This window comes from Tachyglossus aculeatus, chromosome 4 (assembly GCF_015852505.1).
Source record: "Tachyglossus aculeatus isolate mTacAcu1 chromosome 4, mTacAcu1.pri, whole genome shotgun sequence".
Taxonomy (NCBI): domain Eukaryota; kingdom Metazoa; phylum Chordata; class Mammalia; order Monotremata; family Tachyglossidae; genus Tachyglossus; species Tachyglossus aculeatus.
In genome coordinates this window covers 10,185,903-10,202,752 of record NC_052069.1, presented here as the reverse complement: position 1 = coordinate 10,202,752, position 16,850 = coordinate 10,185,903, and the positions used below count along the sequence as shown (strand labels likewise).

The 16,850-nt window shown below is 44.1% G+C and overlaps 1 protein-coding gene across 1 annotated transcript in view; it reads right to left on the bottom strand.

Moving 5' to 3' along the window:
- EVC2 (EvC ciliary complex subunit 2) overlaps window positions 1–16,850 on the bottom strand; it is a 217,041-nt gene that overhangs the window by 54,192 nt on the left and 145,999 nt on the right. The window contains exon 16 of the mRNA XM_038744853.1: window positions 16,414–16,536. Within this exon, the coding sequence (XP_038600781.1) occupies window positions 16,414–16,536 (123 nt within the window). The remainder of the gene's footprint in view (window positions 1–16,413; window positions 16,537–16,850) is intronic.

Here is a 16,850-nt window from a genome sequence, read left to right as displayed (position 1 = left end):
AGCAGTAAACAGACACATTCCCTGCTCACAATGAGCTTAGTCTAGAATATTTGAATCATTCCAGTTCATTTCAGTCCATAACTTGTATCAGTGAATTACCTAGATGTTCTCTGTCATAATTTTTAACCTTTCAATGCTGCAGTGTTTTGTGGGAAGTACTCTAAGATCTCCTCACCCTGATAATGAATGTAGAAGGATTTCAGAAATTACCTTATTGTTTTTTTTAATTCTAAGTTTAAAGCAGGACCTGGAGGCTTGGAGAACCTGGCTTTTTTTAATGGTATTTGTTAAACGCTTACTATGTGCCAGGCACCGTACTAAGTGCTGGGTAGATACCAGCTCATCAGGTTAGACACAGTCCCTGTCCCACATAGAGCTCACACTCTTAATTCCCATTTTACAGATGAGGTAACTGAGGACCAGAGAAGCAAAGTGACTTGCCCAAGGTCACACAGCAGACAAGTAGTGGAACTGGGATTACAACTCAGGTCCTCCTGAATTTCATGTCCATGCTCCATCTAGCCCATGAGGCATCTATAGTCATTCATTTATTCATTCAATCGTATTTATTGAGCACTTACTGTGTGCAGAGCACTGTACTAGGCACTTGGGAAGTACAAGTTGGCAACATATAGAGATGGTCCCTACCCAACAACGGGCTCACAGTCTCGAAGGGGGAGACAGACAACAAAACAAAACATGTGGACAGGTGTCAAGTCAACAGAATAAATAGAAGTAAATCAAATCCACAGTGCCATTAATACATTTTCTAAAGTACTAAAACAACGTGCTGGAGTCACCGTGAGACTTCCACCGACGGTTCTGAGATGGAAAAAATGTACAGTGATGTCCAAGAGCCACCAACCTGCATGTTAATCAATCAATTAATGCTATTTAATGAGTGCTTACTATATGCAGAGCACTGTACTGAGCACTTGGAAAAGTCCCATATAACAGAGTTGGTAAATGTGACCCCTGCTAAAGGAGCGTACAGTCGGCAGATTAGATTCTCGTCTTATGCCGTCGAGTCGTCTCCGACCCATAGCTACGCCATGGAACTTCTCTCATCATCATCAATCGTATTTATTGAGCGCTTACTATGTGCAGAGCACTGTACTAAGCGCTTGGGAAGTCCAAGTTGGCAACATATAGAGACGGTCCCTACCCAACAGTGGGCTCCCAGTCTAAAAGGGGGAGACAGAGAACAAAACCAAACATACTAACAAAATCAAATAAATAGAACAGATAGGTATAAGTCAAATAAATAAATCAATAAATAGAGTAACAAATATGTACAAACATATATACATCATCATCATCATCAATCGTATTTATTGAGCGCTTACTATGTGCAGAGCACTGTACTAAGCGCTTGGGAAGTCCAAGTTGGCAACATATAGAGATGGTCCCTACCCAACAGTGGGCTCCCAGTCTAAAAGGGGGAGACAGAGAACAAAACCAAACATACTAACAAAATCAAATAAATAGAATAGATAGGTACAAGTCAAATAAATAAATCAATAAATAGAGTAACAAATATGTACAAACATATATACATCATCATCATCATCATCAATCGTATTTATTGAGCGCTTACTATGTGCAGAGCACTGTACTAAGCGCTTGGGAAGTCCAAGTTGGCAACATATAGACAGTCCCCACCCAACAGTGGGCTCACAGTCTAAAATGGGGAGACAGAGAACAAAACCAAACATACTAACAAAATCAAATAGAATAGATAGGTATAAGTCAAATAAATAAATAAATAGAGTAACAAATATGTACAAACATATATACATATATACAGGTGCTGTGGGGAAGGGAAGGAGGTAAGATGGGGGAGGGAGAGGGGGATGAGGGGGCAATAAACGCCATCATCATCATCAATCGTATTTATTGAGCACTTACTGTGTGGAGAGCACTGTACTAAGCCAGAACGCCCCATCTCCATCTGCATTTGTTCTGGTGGTGGATCCACAGAGTTTTCTTGGTAAAAATCTGGAAGTGGTTTACCATCGCCTTCTTCCAGACAGTAAAGCTGAATTTCCGCCCTCGAATCTCTCCCGGGCCGCTGCTGCCCAGCACAGGGGAGTTTTAGGGTCCTGGATGTATCCATCTGACAACGTAAGCCTGTTCGGATATAGCGCTGTGTGGTGCTGGGTGGAATTCTTCATGCAAGGGCATCTAGCACTGCTCTGCACATAGTAAGCGCTCAATAAATACGATTGATGATGATGATCTAGCACCAGAAGAGGTGAGTACTACGGCATGCGAGAAGCAGCGTGGCTTAGAGGAAAGAGCCTGGGCTTGGGAGTTGTAGATTCTAATCCCGGCTCCGCCACTTGTCAGCTGTGTGACTTTGGGCAAGTCATTTAACTCATCTAAGACTCGGTGATCTCAACTGTAAAATGGAGATTAAGACTGTGAGCCCTACATGGCACAACCTGATTACCTTGCATCTACCAAGATTTATAATAATAATAATAATGATGGCATTCATTAAGCACTTCCAATGTGCAAAGCAGTGTTCTATGCGCTGGGGAGGTTACAAGGTGATCAGGTGATCACCTCCTCCAGAAGGCCTTCCCAGACTGAGCCCCCTCTTTCCTCTCCCCCTCCTCCCCCTCTCCATCCCCTTCTTCCCCTCCCGACAGCACCTGTATATATGTATATATGTTTGTATGTATTTATTACTCTATTTATTTTATTTTGTTAATATGTTTTGTTTTGTTCTCTGTCTCCCCCTTCTAGACTGTGAGCCCACTGTTGGGTAGGGACCGTCTCTCTATGTTGCCAACTTGGACTTCCCAAGCGCTTAGTACAGTGCTCTGCGCATAGTAAGGCTCAATAAATACGATTGATTGATTGAGGTTGTCCCATGGGGGGCTCACAGTCTTTAATCCCCATTTTACAGATGAAGGAACTGAGGCCCAGAGAAGTGAAGTGACTTGCCCAAAGTCACACAGCTGACAATTGGTGGAGCTGGGATTTGAAACCACGACTTCTGACTCCAAAGCCCGGGCTCTTTCTACTGAGTCATGCTGCTTCTCATATCAGGTGGGAACCAGTCCCTATCCCACATGGGGCTCACAGTTTTAATCTCTCTATATGTTGCCAACTTGTACTTCCCAAGCGCTTAGTACAGTGCTCTGCACACAGTAAGCGCTCACTAAATACGATTGATTGATTGATTAACCAGATGAGGTAACTGAGGCCCAGAAAAGTTGAGCAACTTGCCCAAAGTCACGCAGCAGACATGTGGCGGAGTCAGGATGAGAACGCAGGTCCTTCAGACTCCCAAATCCATGCTCAATCCGCTAGTCCACACTGCTTCTCATTATTATTACAACCAGAGTCAACCAAAGGGGCATTACCGGGGACCAGTGGTGATCCTGTTTGGTATATACATCTGCCAAGGGTCTCTTTGGGTTTAACTCTCTCATCAGTGAAATTCAAAGTGAAAAGGCAGGGTACTGGAGAGGCAGGGGGGAAAAAAATCAGTCCAATTAGCAGCAAAGAAATAGTGAGTCTACACTGAGAAGCAGTATCACCTAGTAGAAAGATCACGGGCTTGGGGAGTCCGAAGGACCTGGTTCTAATTCCAGGTCTGCCACTTGTCTGCTGTGTGACCTTGGGCAAGTCGTTTCACATCTCTGTGTCTCAGCTGGCCCACAGTATTTGTTAAAAGTCACAATTATGATTATTATTAGTAGAATCTCTATGTGTTGCCAACTTGTACTTCCCAAGCATTTAGTACAGTGCTCTCAGTAAGCGCTCAATAAGCGCTTTAAGCACTTATTAAGCTCTCAGTAAGCGCTCAATAAATACGATTGATTGATAGTAGCATCCAAGGCATTTTAAAATGTCATTCTACGGTATGGAATTCTTGGCCATTTGATTATAGAACTTAATATTTTCCGCCCACGAGTTAAGTTTTTGATCCTAAGACCACTTTGCAAAGAACTAAATGAGACGATTTGCCTATCCCATGTATTCAGAAGGAGAACTTTAATTTGCACAATAAATTACAGCCATTTTCAAATCTCTCACTTCCTTCCTATTAATTTAGTAAGCAGACAAAACGCAGCATTGAATGAGGCTTTAGCTGGTGAGCCGTACTACTCCCCACCACAAAAAAAATCCACTAAGGTTATTAACATTTCAATAGCTAGCATTCAACACTGAACAAATGACCCCAAATTTCATTTAAAAACTTTCGCACCTGAGTGTGAAGAATGTCTAAGTCGGTTTTAATGTGATTTTAACACTGAATTCCCTGAACCGAGGCATAAAAGGAGGAAGAAAGGAGAGGCAGAACATTGACTTGCTTAATTTAGAATTTTCAAAAGCACCAATCCAAAGACGCGGGAAGAGCAAAGATAATAATAGATTTAGTCCCCCTTTCTTTTATGCTCTATTTCCTGAGCAGAGCGGTTCATGTCTGAATTTCCCTCTAGACTCTAAGCTCCTTGTGGACAGGCGATGTGTCTGTTTATTGTTCTCTTGGTCTTTCCCAGGTGCTTAGTACAGTGCTCTGCACCCTGTAATCACTCAATAAATACGATTTAAATGAATGAATGGTCAGAGAATTGAGCTTTGACAACGCACTGCTTGGGATGTTAGAAATTTAATTCTTTTTTAATTTTTTTAAGGGATTCGTTCAGCACATACTATGTCCCAGGCACTATAGTGAGCAGCATGGTATAGCAAGGGCCTGAGGGTCCGAAGGTCATGAGTTCTTATCCCGCCTCCACCATCTGTCTGCTGTGTAGCCTTGGGCAAGTCACTTGACTTCTCTCTGCCTCAGTTAACTCATCTGTAAAATGGGGATTAAGACTGTGAGCCCCACACGGGACAACCTGATTACCCTGTACCTACCCCAGCGCTTAGCACAGTGCTTGGCACACAGTAAGCTCTTAACAAATACAATCATTATTATTATTATTATTATAACACATTATTCTCATTATAATAATGATGGTGTTTGTTAAGCACTTACTATGTTCCAAGCCCTGTTCTAAGAGCTGGATTCAAGCTAGTCAGATTGGACATGATCCCTGTCCCACATGACACCGCTTTTCCTTTTATCATTATCATCATCATCATCATTATTATTATTATTAACAAAATAATAATAATAATTTGTTAAGCACTTACTTTGTGCCAAGAACTGCTCTAAGCATTGGGATAAATACAAGGTAATCAGGTTGGATGCAGTCCCTGACTCACATGAGGCTCTCAGTCTTAATCCCCACTTTTCAGATGAGGTAACTGAGGCTACCCCTGTACCTACCCCAGCGCTTAGCACAGTGCTTGGCACATAGTAAGCTCTTAACAAATACCATTATTATTATTATGATAACACATTATTATCATTATAATAATGATGGTGTTTGTTAAGCACTTACTATGTTCCAAGCCCTGTTCTAAGCGCTGGATTCAAGCTAGTCAGATTGGACAAGATCCCTGTCCCGCATGGGGCTTACAGTCTTAATCCCCATTTTCCAGATGAGGAAGCTGAGGCACAGAGAAGTGAAATGACTTGCCCAAGGTCACACAGCTGACAGGTGACAGAGCCAAGACAAAACCGAGGTCCTCTGACTCCCAAGCCTGTGCCTTGGATCACTGGATCGCTGTGGGCTGTGAGCCCACTGTTGGGTAGGGACCGTCTCTATATGTTGCCAACTTGTACTTCCCAAGTGCTTAGTACAGTGCTCTGCACCCAGTAAGCGCTCAATAAATACGATTGAATGAATGAATGTGGGCAAGGATGAGTGAGTTTATGAAAGGGGACCAGACTGTTAATTTGGGCAGCTCTCCCTCCTACTGCAATTGACACCACTTTTCCTTTTATCATTATCATCATCATCATCATCATCATCATTATTATTATTAACAAAATAATAATAGTAATTTGTTAAGCACTTACTTTGTGCCACGAACTGCTCTAAGCGTTGGGATAAATACAAGGTAATCAGGTTGGACGAAGTCCCTGACTCACATGAGGCTCTCAGCCTTAATCCCCATTTTCCAGATGAGGTAACTGAGGCCCAGAGAATAATAATTCTAATGATGGTATTTGTTAAGCACTTACTATGTGCCAAGCGCTGTTCTAAACACCGGGGTGGATACAAGGTGATCAGGCCGTCCCACGTGGGGCTATCAGTCTTAATCCCCATTTTCCAGATGAGGTAACTGAGGCACAGAGAAGTTAAGTGACTTGCCCATAGTCACACACCTGACAGGTGGTGGAGCCGGGATTAGAACCCACGACCTCTGGCTCCGAAGCCCAGGCTCTTTCCACTGAGCCACTCTGCTTCTCAGATTGAAGTAAAGCAACTTGCCCAAGGTAACATTGCAGCCAAGTACCTCCTCCAGGAGGCCTTCCTAGACTGAACCCCTTCCTCTCCCCCTCGTCCCCCTCTCCATTCCCCCATTTTACCTCCTTCCCTTCCCCACAGCACCTGTATATATGTATATATGTTTGTACATATTTTTTACTCTATTTATTTATTTATTTATTTATTTTATTTGTACATATCTATTCTATTTATTTTATTTTGTTAGTATGTTTGGTTTTGTTCTCTGTCTCCCCCTTTTAGACTGTGAGCCCACTGTTGGGTAGGGACTGTCTCTAGATGTTGCCAATTTGTACTTCCCAAGCGCTTAGTACAGTGCTCTGCACATAGTAAGCGCTCAATAAATACGATTGATGATGATGATGAAGTGGGGGAGCCGGGATTAGAATCCAGGTCCTTCTAACTCCCGGGCCCGGGCTCTATCCACTAGCCCAAGCTGCTTCTCTGCATCTTTTATGCATGCTAATTTCCCACTTCTGGCTTATGTGATAGACACTGACTATCAGTAATTCTCACCCTCTGGGGCTCTTTAAAATCAGAATCTTATTCTCAGCCTTGAAAAGTAGGAAAACCTGAAGGGAGAGAGATTTTTGAAGCTGTGCAATGTGTCTGAAAGAAGCAGCAGCAACTGCTTGCTTAATTGCTGAGACAGATGCAGGCCAATAATAGGACTAAAAGCCAATTACTTTGCGGGAGTTTTTCTTTCAAATGAAGAGATGTTTAACGAACGCCGCGCGCATGACATATTATGAAATTTGGAAATGGTGAATGAATAATGGATGGTTGAAGGGAGAGAAGGGAGACTGCCCTGCAATCTGGAATCTGAACTGATTAAATGCTACCATAAATAATGGCTAAGCGGAAAAATACGGCCAAATTAGTCTCACTCACATTTTAGGAGACGGAAAGAGAGGCTGCCAGAATACTGCAGGAAAATACACTCCCCAGGAAACCATAATTCATTCAATCGTATTTATTGAGCACTTACTGTTTGCACAGCACTGTACTAAGCGCTTGCTAGGACACATATTCCCTCTGGATATGTGGGCAGGGAACATTTTTACCAACTCTTGTACAAGAGCTTAGGGCCGTAAGCTCATTGTGGGCAGGGAATCTGTCTGTTTGTTGCTCTATTGTACTCTCCCAAGCGCTTAGTACAGTGCTTTGCACACAGTAAGCGCTCAATAAATGATTGAATGAATGACTACAGTGTTCTGCACACAGTAAGCATTCCATAAATACCACTGATTAATTGATTGATTCCTCGACAATTTACTCCTCAACAATTTTTGCAAGTTGGGAGATCTATGCAAGTTGTGTAGGCACTTCTCTAGATTATAAACTCATTATTGACAGGGAACGTGTCCGCTAATTCTGTTATATTTTGCTCTCCCAAGCGCCTAACACAGTGCTCAGTGAATAGAATTGATTGATTGATTATTCTGTATTAGCATTCAATCATTCAGGGTATTTGTAGTGTGTTTACTGTGTGCACCTTATATCATGTTGGCTTCAGGACATCTCTAGTTGGCTGTCCCGCTGACACCTCACACTGTACATGACTAAAACAGAACTCATCATCTTCCCACCCAAACCCTGTCCTCCCCTTGACTTTCCCATCACTTTAGACAACACCACTATCCTTCCTGCCTCAAAAGCCCGTAACCTTGGCATTATCCCTAACTGCTTTCTCTCATTCAACCTACAAATTGAATCCATCAACAAATCCTGTCATTTCCACATTCACAACATCGCTAAAATCCACCCTTTCCTCTCCAAACTGCTACTGTGTTAACCCAATCACTTATCCTATCCCACCTTGATTACTGAATTAGCCTCCTTGCTGATCTCCCTGTCTCCTGTCTCTCCCCTCTGGAGTAAATCAATCAATCGTGTTTACTGAGCACTTACTTCATGCAGAGTACAGTATAATAATAATAATGATGGCATTATTAATAATAATGATGGAAGTGCTCCTTCCACTAGGCTATACTACGTCTCCCTTAATAATAATAATCATAATGGCATTTATAAAGCGCTTACTATGTGCAAAGCACTGTCTAAAAGCGCTGGGGAGGTTACGAGGTGATCAGGTTGTCCCACAGGGGGCTCACAGTCTTCATCCCCATTTTACAGATGAGGTAACCGAGGCACAGAGAAGTTAAGTGACTTGCCCAAAGTTACACAGCTCAGAGTTGGCGGAGCCAGAATTTGAACCCATGACCTCTGACTCCAAAGCCTGTACTCTTTCTACTGAGCCACGCTGCTTATCTTGACAGATGTGGCAGACACGTTCCCTGCCTATAGTGAGCTTACAGTCTAGAGGAGGAGACTGAAATTAATATACATAGATAAATTATGGATTAAATCAATCAATCAATCATATTTATTGAACCTTTACTATGTGCAGAGCACTGTATTAAGCGCTTGGGAGAATACAACAGAATTAGCAGACACTTTCTCTACCCAGCATGAGCTTACTGTCTAGAAGGGGAGACAACACATTTGGACATAAATTCTGTGGGGGTGAGGGAGGGGTGAAAAAAGGTAGAAAATCTGGAGTGGGAGAAGATGAAATGAGAAGCAGCGTGGCTTAGTGGAAAGAGCCCAGGCTTGGGAGGCAGAGGTTGAGGGTTTTAATCCCGGCGCCACCACTTATCAGCTGTGTGACTTTGGGCAAGTCACTTCACTTCTCTGGGCCTCGGGAACCTCATCTGTAAAATGGGGATTAAGACTGTGAGCCCCACATGGGACAACCAGATTACTTTGTATCTACCCCCAACGCTTAGAACGGTGCTTGGCACATAGTAAGTGCTTAACAAATACCACCACCATCATCATCACTTCATGGCAGTCCACACTTCACTCGGCTGCCCAGTCATTTTTCTAACTAAACCATTCAGTTTATGTTTCCTCACTTCTCAAGCACCTCAATAGCTACCCATTCACTTCCGCATCAAACAGAAAACCCTGACCTTCAGCTTTGAAGCACTGTCACCATGCCCCTTCAAATACAACTGATCACCACTCTCCCCACCTTCAAAGCCTTACTGAGATCCATTATTACCATTATTGTGTTATCATTAATAATAATAATAATCCTTATTATTAAAAGCCTTACTGAGTACCATAAGCCCATCTGATTTCAAGCCTGCTTCCCTATGTCTCCTCCCCTTCACTCCTCCCCCAGAGACTCCATCCAGAAAATTCCGAGACACACGGTTGGCAGTGCCGGTCTCTGTGACAATGTTGGACTAGATATGGGTGGCAAGAAATCATTTTAAGTATAATAATTATTATTATTATGGTATTTGTTAAGCGCTTATTAAGTGACTTGAACTATACTAAGTAATAGGGTGGATATAGAGAAGCAGCATGGCCTAGTGGCAAGAATACGGGCTTGGGAGTCAGAGGATGTGGGTGCTAATCCCGGATCTGCCACCTGTCTGCTGTGTGACCTTGGGCAAGTCACTTTACTTCTCTGTGCCTCAGTTACTCCATCTGTACAAGGGGCATTAAGACTGTGAGCCCCACGTGGGACAACCTGATTACCTTGTGTCTACCCCAGTGCTTAGAACAGTGCTTGGTATGCATCAGGCAAAAACTCCTCACCCTGGGCTTCAAGGCTGTCCATCACCTCACCCCCTCCTCCCTCACCTCCCTTCTCTCCTTCTCCAGCCCAGCCCGCACCCTCCGCTCCTCTGCCGCTAATCTCCTCACTGTGCCTCGTTCTCGCCTGTCCCGCCGTCCTCCCCCTAGACCGCAATGCCCGCCCTCTGCCCATCCTCAAAGCTAGCTCTCTTCCTCCCTTAAAAGCCCTAATGAGAGCTCACCTCCTCCAGGAGGCCTTCCCAGACTGAGCCCCCTCCTTCCTTTCCCCCTCCTCCCCTTCCCCATCCCCCTGCCTTACCTCCTTCCCCTCCCCAAAGCACCTGTATATATGTTTGTACATATTTATTACTCTATATTATGTGCACATATTTACTATTCTATTTATTTTATTTTGTTAATATGTTTTGTTTTGTTGTCTGTCTCCCCCTTCTCGACTGTGAGCCCGCTGTTGGGTAGGGACCGTCTCTATATGTTGCCGCCTTGTACTTCCCAAGCGCTTAGTACAGTGCTCTGCACACAGTAAGCGCTCAATAAATACGACTGAATGAATGAATGAACGAATCGTAAGCGCTTAACAAATACCATAATTATTATTACTGTTCTTATTACACAAAGCAAATCGAACTGGAGACAGTCCCTGTCACACAGACACAGTCTCAATCCCCACTTTACAAATGAGGTCACTGAGGCCCAGAGAATTGAAGTGACTTGCCCAAGGTCACATGGCAGACAAGAGGCAGGGCCAGAATTAGAACCCATGACCTTCTGACTCCCAGGCAAGGGCTCTATCCATTACATCATGCTGCTTCTCTAATACTAATTGTGGTATTTATTAAGCGCTTGCTGTATGCCAGGCACATAGAAGATAATTGGTTTGGACACAGTCCCTGTCCCATGTAGGGCTCGCAGTCTTAGTCCCCATTTTACAGATGAGGCAACTGAGGCACAGGGAAATGAAGTGTCTTGCCCAAGGTCACAGAGCAGACAAGTGGCAGACCCGGGATTAGAACCCATCATCATCATCGTCGTCAATCGTATTTATTGAACGCTTACTGTGTGCAGAGCACTGTACTAAGCGCTTGGGAAGTACAAATTGGCAACATATAGAGACAGTCCCTACCCAACAGTGGGCTCACAGTCTAAAACGGGGAGACAAAACCAAACATACTAACAAAATAAAATAAATAGAATAGATATGTACAAGTAAAATAAATAAATAAATAGAGTAATAAATAAATAAATAGAGTACTAATAAATAAATAGAGTAATAACCCATGTCTTCTGACTTCCAGCCAATGCTCTATCCACTAGGCCACAATGTTTTACCATGATCTATAACAGCGAACATCAGACCAAGAACTCATTCCTCATTCATTCATTCATTCATTCAATCGTATTTATTGAGCACTTACTCTGTGCAAAGCACTGAACTAAGCACTTGGGAGGGTACAATACAACAACAGACATTCCCTGCCCTCAACGAACTCAGAGTCTGGAGCAGGGGAAAACAACTAAAAGAGAAGCAGCGTGGCTTAGTGGAAAGAGCCCGGGCTTGGGAATCAGAGGTCATGGGTTCTAATTCTGGCTCTGCCACTTGTCTGCTGGGGGACTTTGGGCAAGTCACTTGACTTCTCTGGGCCTCAGTTCCCTCATCTTTAAAACAGGGATCAAGACTGTGGGCCACATGTGGGACAACCTGATAACCTTGTAGCTACCCCAGAGCTTAGAACAGTGCTTGGCACATAGTAAACACTTCACAAATGCCATTGTTATTATTATTATTATTAACTATGTCCATTTATTAATAATAATAATAATAATAATGGCATTTATTAAGCGCTTACTATGTGCCAAGCACTGTTCTAAGCACTGGGGAGGTTACAAAGTGATCAGGTGGTCCCCCAGGGGGCTCACAGTCTTAATCCCCATTTTACAGATGAGGGAACTGAGGCCCAGAGAAGTTAAATGACTTGCCCAAAGTCACACAGCTGACAATTGGCAGAGCTGGGATTTGAACCCATGACCTCAGACTCCAAAGCCCATGCTCTTTTCCACTGAGCCACGCTGCTCCTCTGGAGCAGCACGATGCTTTACCCTGGAGGTGACTATTTGGTACTTGTGGATGTTGGGTAGGGACCGTCCCTATATGTTGCCGAGTTGTACTTCCCAAGCGCTTAGTACAGTGCTCTGAATACAGTAAACACTCAATAAATACGATTGAATGAATGAATGAATGAACTACTCCTAATTATAAGATGGGCATATTTTACCACACCATGGTCTGAAAGAGTTAAAGTATCTCTTCAATTGTCTGGGATATTCAGAAAGGAGCTTAGAGCCCTGGCAGGATCAGATTCAAACTTCATAACCACGTTGATGACAAGGAGACTTTTCCACAGTAATACCATATCCGGTAATACGATCAGCAAATGTCTCTGCTGGGTTAAAGGACTTGGGCTTTGACATTTGGGATGAAACTAGAAGATTTAATTTTGTAAAAATGCATTACACATGAAAACGCTAAATGGCTCCTATAACTGAAGCGGAGACCTACAATCGATCAATTTCCAAAGAATATAAAAGTTACGACATCAAGGATCTTGACTTGACGAGCATTAATCCCAAAGGGATAGTAATCTTGAAAAATGTCTTGCCTTTAAAAGGGCACCTTCCCCCACCCCAGTGGATCCCCGCCAAGTGAAAAAGTCACGGGGAAACAGCATGGCCTAGGGGCAAGACCACGGATTCAGAAGGCAGGGGATGTGGGTTCTAATCCCAGCTCCACCACTTGCGTGCTGGGTGACCTCGGGCAAGTCACTTCACTCCTCTGTGCCTCAGTTCTTGTCTTGTCTTATGCTGTTGAGTCGTCGCTGACCCACAGCGACTCCACGGACGCATCTCTCCCAGAACGCCCCACCTCCATCTGCAATCGTTCTGGTAGTGGATCCACAGAGTTTTCTTGGTAAAAATCTGGAGGTGGTTTAGCATTGCCTCCTTCCGCAGAGTAAACTCGAGTCTCTGCCCTCGACTATCTCCCGTGACGCTGCTGCCCGGCGCAGGGGAGTTTTGTCTTGTAGCAGATGGCCTGCCACCCGCTAGGACTGGAATCAATCAAGCAATCAATCAATCGTATTTATTGAGCGCTTACTGTGTGCAGAGCACTGTACTAAGCGCTTGGGAAGTACAAGTTGGCAACATATAGAGACAGTCCCTACCCAACAGTGGGCTCCCAGTCTAAAAGGATGGGTAGGCTGCTGCCTGACTCTCCCTCCCAAAGTCGAGACAGGTAGGGAACTGGAAATTCTCCAAGTGTGACCCTGAGAGGGTGTGCCTCAGTTATCTCATCTGAAAAATCAATCAATCAATCAATCGTATTTATTGAGCGCTTACTGTGTGCAGAGCACTGTACTAAGCGCTTGGGAAGTACAAGTTGGCAACATCTAGAGACAGTCCCTACCCAACAGTGGGCTCACAGTCTAAAAGAATGGGTAGGCTGCTGCCTGACTCTCCCTCCCAAAGTCGAGACAGGTAGAGAACTGGAAATTTTCCAAGTGTGACCCTGAGAGGGTGTGCCTCAGTTATCTCATCTGAAAAATCAATCAATCAATCAATCGTATTTATTGAGCGCTTACTGTGTGCAGAGCACTGTACTAAACGCTTGGGAAGTACAAGTTGGCAACATATAGAGACAGTCCCTACCCAGCAGTGGGCTCACAGTCTAAAAGGATGGGTAGGCTGCTGCCTGACTCTCCCTCCCAAAGTCGAGACAGGTAGGGAACTGGAAATCCTCCAAGTGTGACCCTGAGAGGGTGTGCCTCGGTTATCTCATCTGAAAAATGGGGATTAAGACTGTGAGCCCCATGAGGGACATGGATTGTGTCCAACATGATTATCTCAGATCTACCCCAGTGCTTAGAACAGGGCTTGGCACATCGTAAGCACTTAACAAATACCATAATTATTATTCATTCATTCATTCATTCATTCAATCGTATTTACTGAGCGCTTACTGTGTGCTAAGCGCTTGGGAAGTTCAAGTTGGCAACATATAGAGACGGTCCCTACCCAACAATGGGCTCACAGTCTAGAAGGCTAGAAATACTACAATACTACAATACTAATAATTATTACTATTATTAATAATAATCACTATCATCAGAAAGGATACAGACCCTGTGCCACTGGGACTCACAGTCAAGTGGGAGGGAGAACTGGTATTGAATCCCCATTTTGCAGTTGAGGAAACTGAGGGAAAGGGAAATCAAGTGACATTATTATTAGCATTAATCCCACCTAATGTGCACCTGAGGAGAAACTGATCAAACAACTCACCTGGACAAGGTATATAACCCATGTTTCCCATCCTCTATTTCTGGACAAAATCTCCTATTCTGGGAAGGACCCAAGATAATAATAATTACAATAATAACAATATTAATAATGATGGCATTTGTTAAGCGCTTACTATGTGGAAAGCACTGTTCTAAGCGCTGGGGAGGATACAAGGTGATCAGGTTGTCCCATGTGGGGCTCACAATCTTAATCCCCATTTTACAGATGAGGGAACTGAGGCACAGAGAAGTGAAGTGACTTGCCCAAAGTCACAGAGCTGACAATTGGCAGAGCCAGGATTTGAACCCATGACCTCTGACTCCCGAGCTCGTGCTCTTTCCATTGAGCAACGCTGCTTCTCTATAACAATTTTGTTATTTGTTAAGTGCTTATTATGTGCCAGGCACTGCACTAAGCGCTGGAGTGGACACAAGATAACAGGGTTGGACACAGCCCTGTCCCACATGGGGCTCACGGTCTTCATACCCATTTCGCAGATGAAGGAACTGAGGCCCAGAAAAGTCAAATGACTGGCTGAGGGTCACACAGCAGATGAGTGACGGAGCCAGGATTAGAACCCAGGTCATCCTCTACCCCAGCGTTTATCAGAATGCACCGCCATACAAGAAGCACAATAAATACCATAATTATGATGATAATAATAATAAATAATAATAATGACGGCATTTATTAAGCGCTTACTACGTGCAGAACACTGTTCTAAGCGCTGGGGAGGTTACAAGGTGATCAGGTTATCCCACGGGGGGCTCACAGTCTTAATCCCTATTTTACAGATGAGGGAACTGAGGCCCAGAGAAGTGAAGCGACTTGCCCAAAGTCACACAGCTGACAATTGGCAGAGCCGGGATTTGAACCCATGACCTCTGACTCCAAAGCCCGGGCTCTTTCCACTGAGCCGATTACTTTTATTACAGTAATGATCCTCTAGAACAGCTATAAGCATAGAGAAAGAGTGGGTAAAAGGACTTACGATTTTAACTGATAATGACACCAAACTGATGACATTCCCATGAAAACTCAGTAAGAGAAGTGAATACAAAAATTGAGAAGTACTGGCGGGCAGGGAATGTACCTGTTATATTGTACACTGTTCTGCACATAGTAAGCTTTCAGTAAATAATAATGGCATTTATTAAGCGCTTACTATGTGCAAAGCCCTGTTCTAAGCGCTGGGGTAGATACAAGGTAATCAAGTTGTCCCACGTGGGGCTCACAGACTTAATCCCCATTTTACAGATGAGGTAACTGAGGCACAGAGAAGTCAAGTGACTTGCCCGAAGTCACACAGCTGACAAGTGGCGGAGCCGAAATTCGAACCCATGACCTCTGACTCCAAAGCCCGGGCTCTTTCCACTGAGCCACGCTGCTTCTCTGAGTAAATGCTTACTCACTCTCGGCTTCAAAGCTGTCCATCCCCTCGCCCCTTCCCACCTCCCCTCCCTTCTCTCCTTCTCCAGCCCAGCCCGCACCCTCCGCTACTCTGCCGCTAATCTCCTCACCGGGCCTCGTTCTTTCCCGTCCCACCGTCGACCCCCGGCCCACGTCCTCCCCCTGGCCTGGAATGGCCTCCCTCCTCATGTCCGCCAAACTAGCTCTCTTCCTCCCTTCAAAGCCCTACTGAGAGCTCACCTCCTCCAGGAGGCCTTCCCAGACTGAGCCCCCGTTTTCCTCTCCTCCTCCCCATCCCCTCCGCCCTACCTCCTTCCCCTCCCCACAGCACTTGTGTATATTTGTACACATTTATTACTCTATATTATTAATGATGTGTATATAGCTATAGTTCTATTTACTGTGATGGTATTGACACTTGTCTACTTGTTTTGTTTTGTTGTCTGCTCCCCCGTCTAGACTGTGAGCCCGTTGTTGGGTAGGGACCGTCTCTATATGTTGCCGATTTGTACTTCCCAAGCGCTTAGTACAGTGCTCTGCACACAGTAAGCGCTCAATATATACGACTGAATGAATGAATACAATTGACTGACTGAGCAGGCAGAACAATACGGGATGGAAAGAAAACAAGAATCAGGAAATCCTCGATTTGGCAACCGTCTTCATCAAGAGAAATCCAGGCACGTGCGGTTTTGTTTACCTTCTCGATTATGTCCTCTGAGACCGGTTCTTCAAAAATGTGAATTTTATCCTCCACCAACTGTTTCAAAACTTCTGTCTTACTTCTGGTCTTGCAGCGTTGCTTTTTCATTTTGGATTGTTGCTACAAAAGATTTCAATCATTGATTATTCATTGAAAAGGTTGGGAGATAACGAAATAGGTGAAATGCATGTTTAGTCCAGACATTTGTAGAATTTCCTTTCGGGAATTCAATGGCTAGCTATTTCTCTGTGCACGCAGAAGAAAATCCTATCCCTCCACCACCACTATCCATCTTATAAATCAGTTCTTTTTACTTGCTCCTTCTTAGCTCACCTTCTAACTGTACTACACTCTCCTCTTATCCCTTGGCTTTGTTTTCTTGTTTTGTTTCTTTTTTACGGGACTCGTTAAGCACTTACTATGTGTCCAGCACT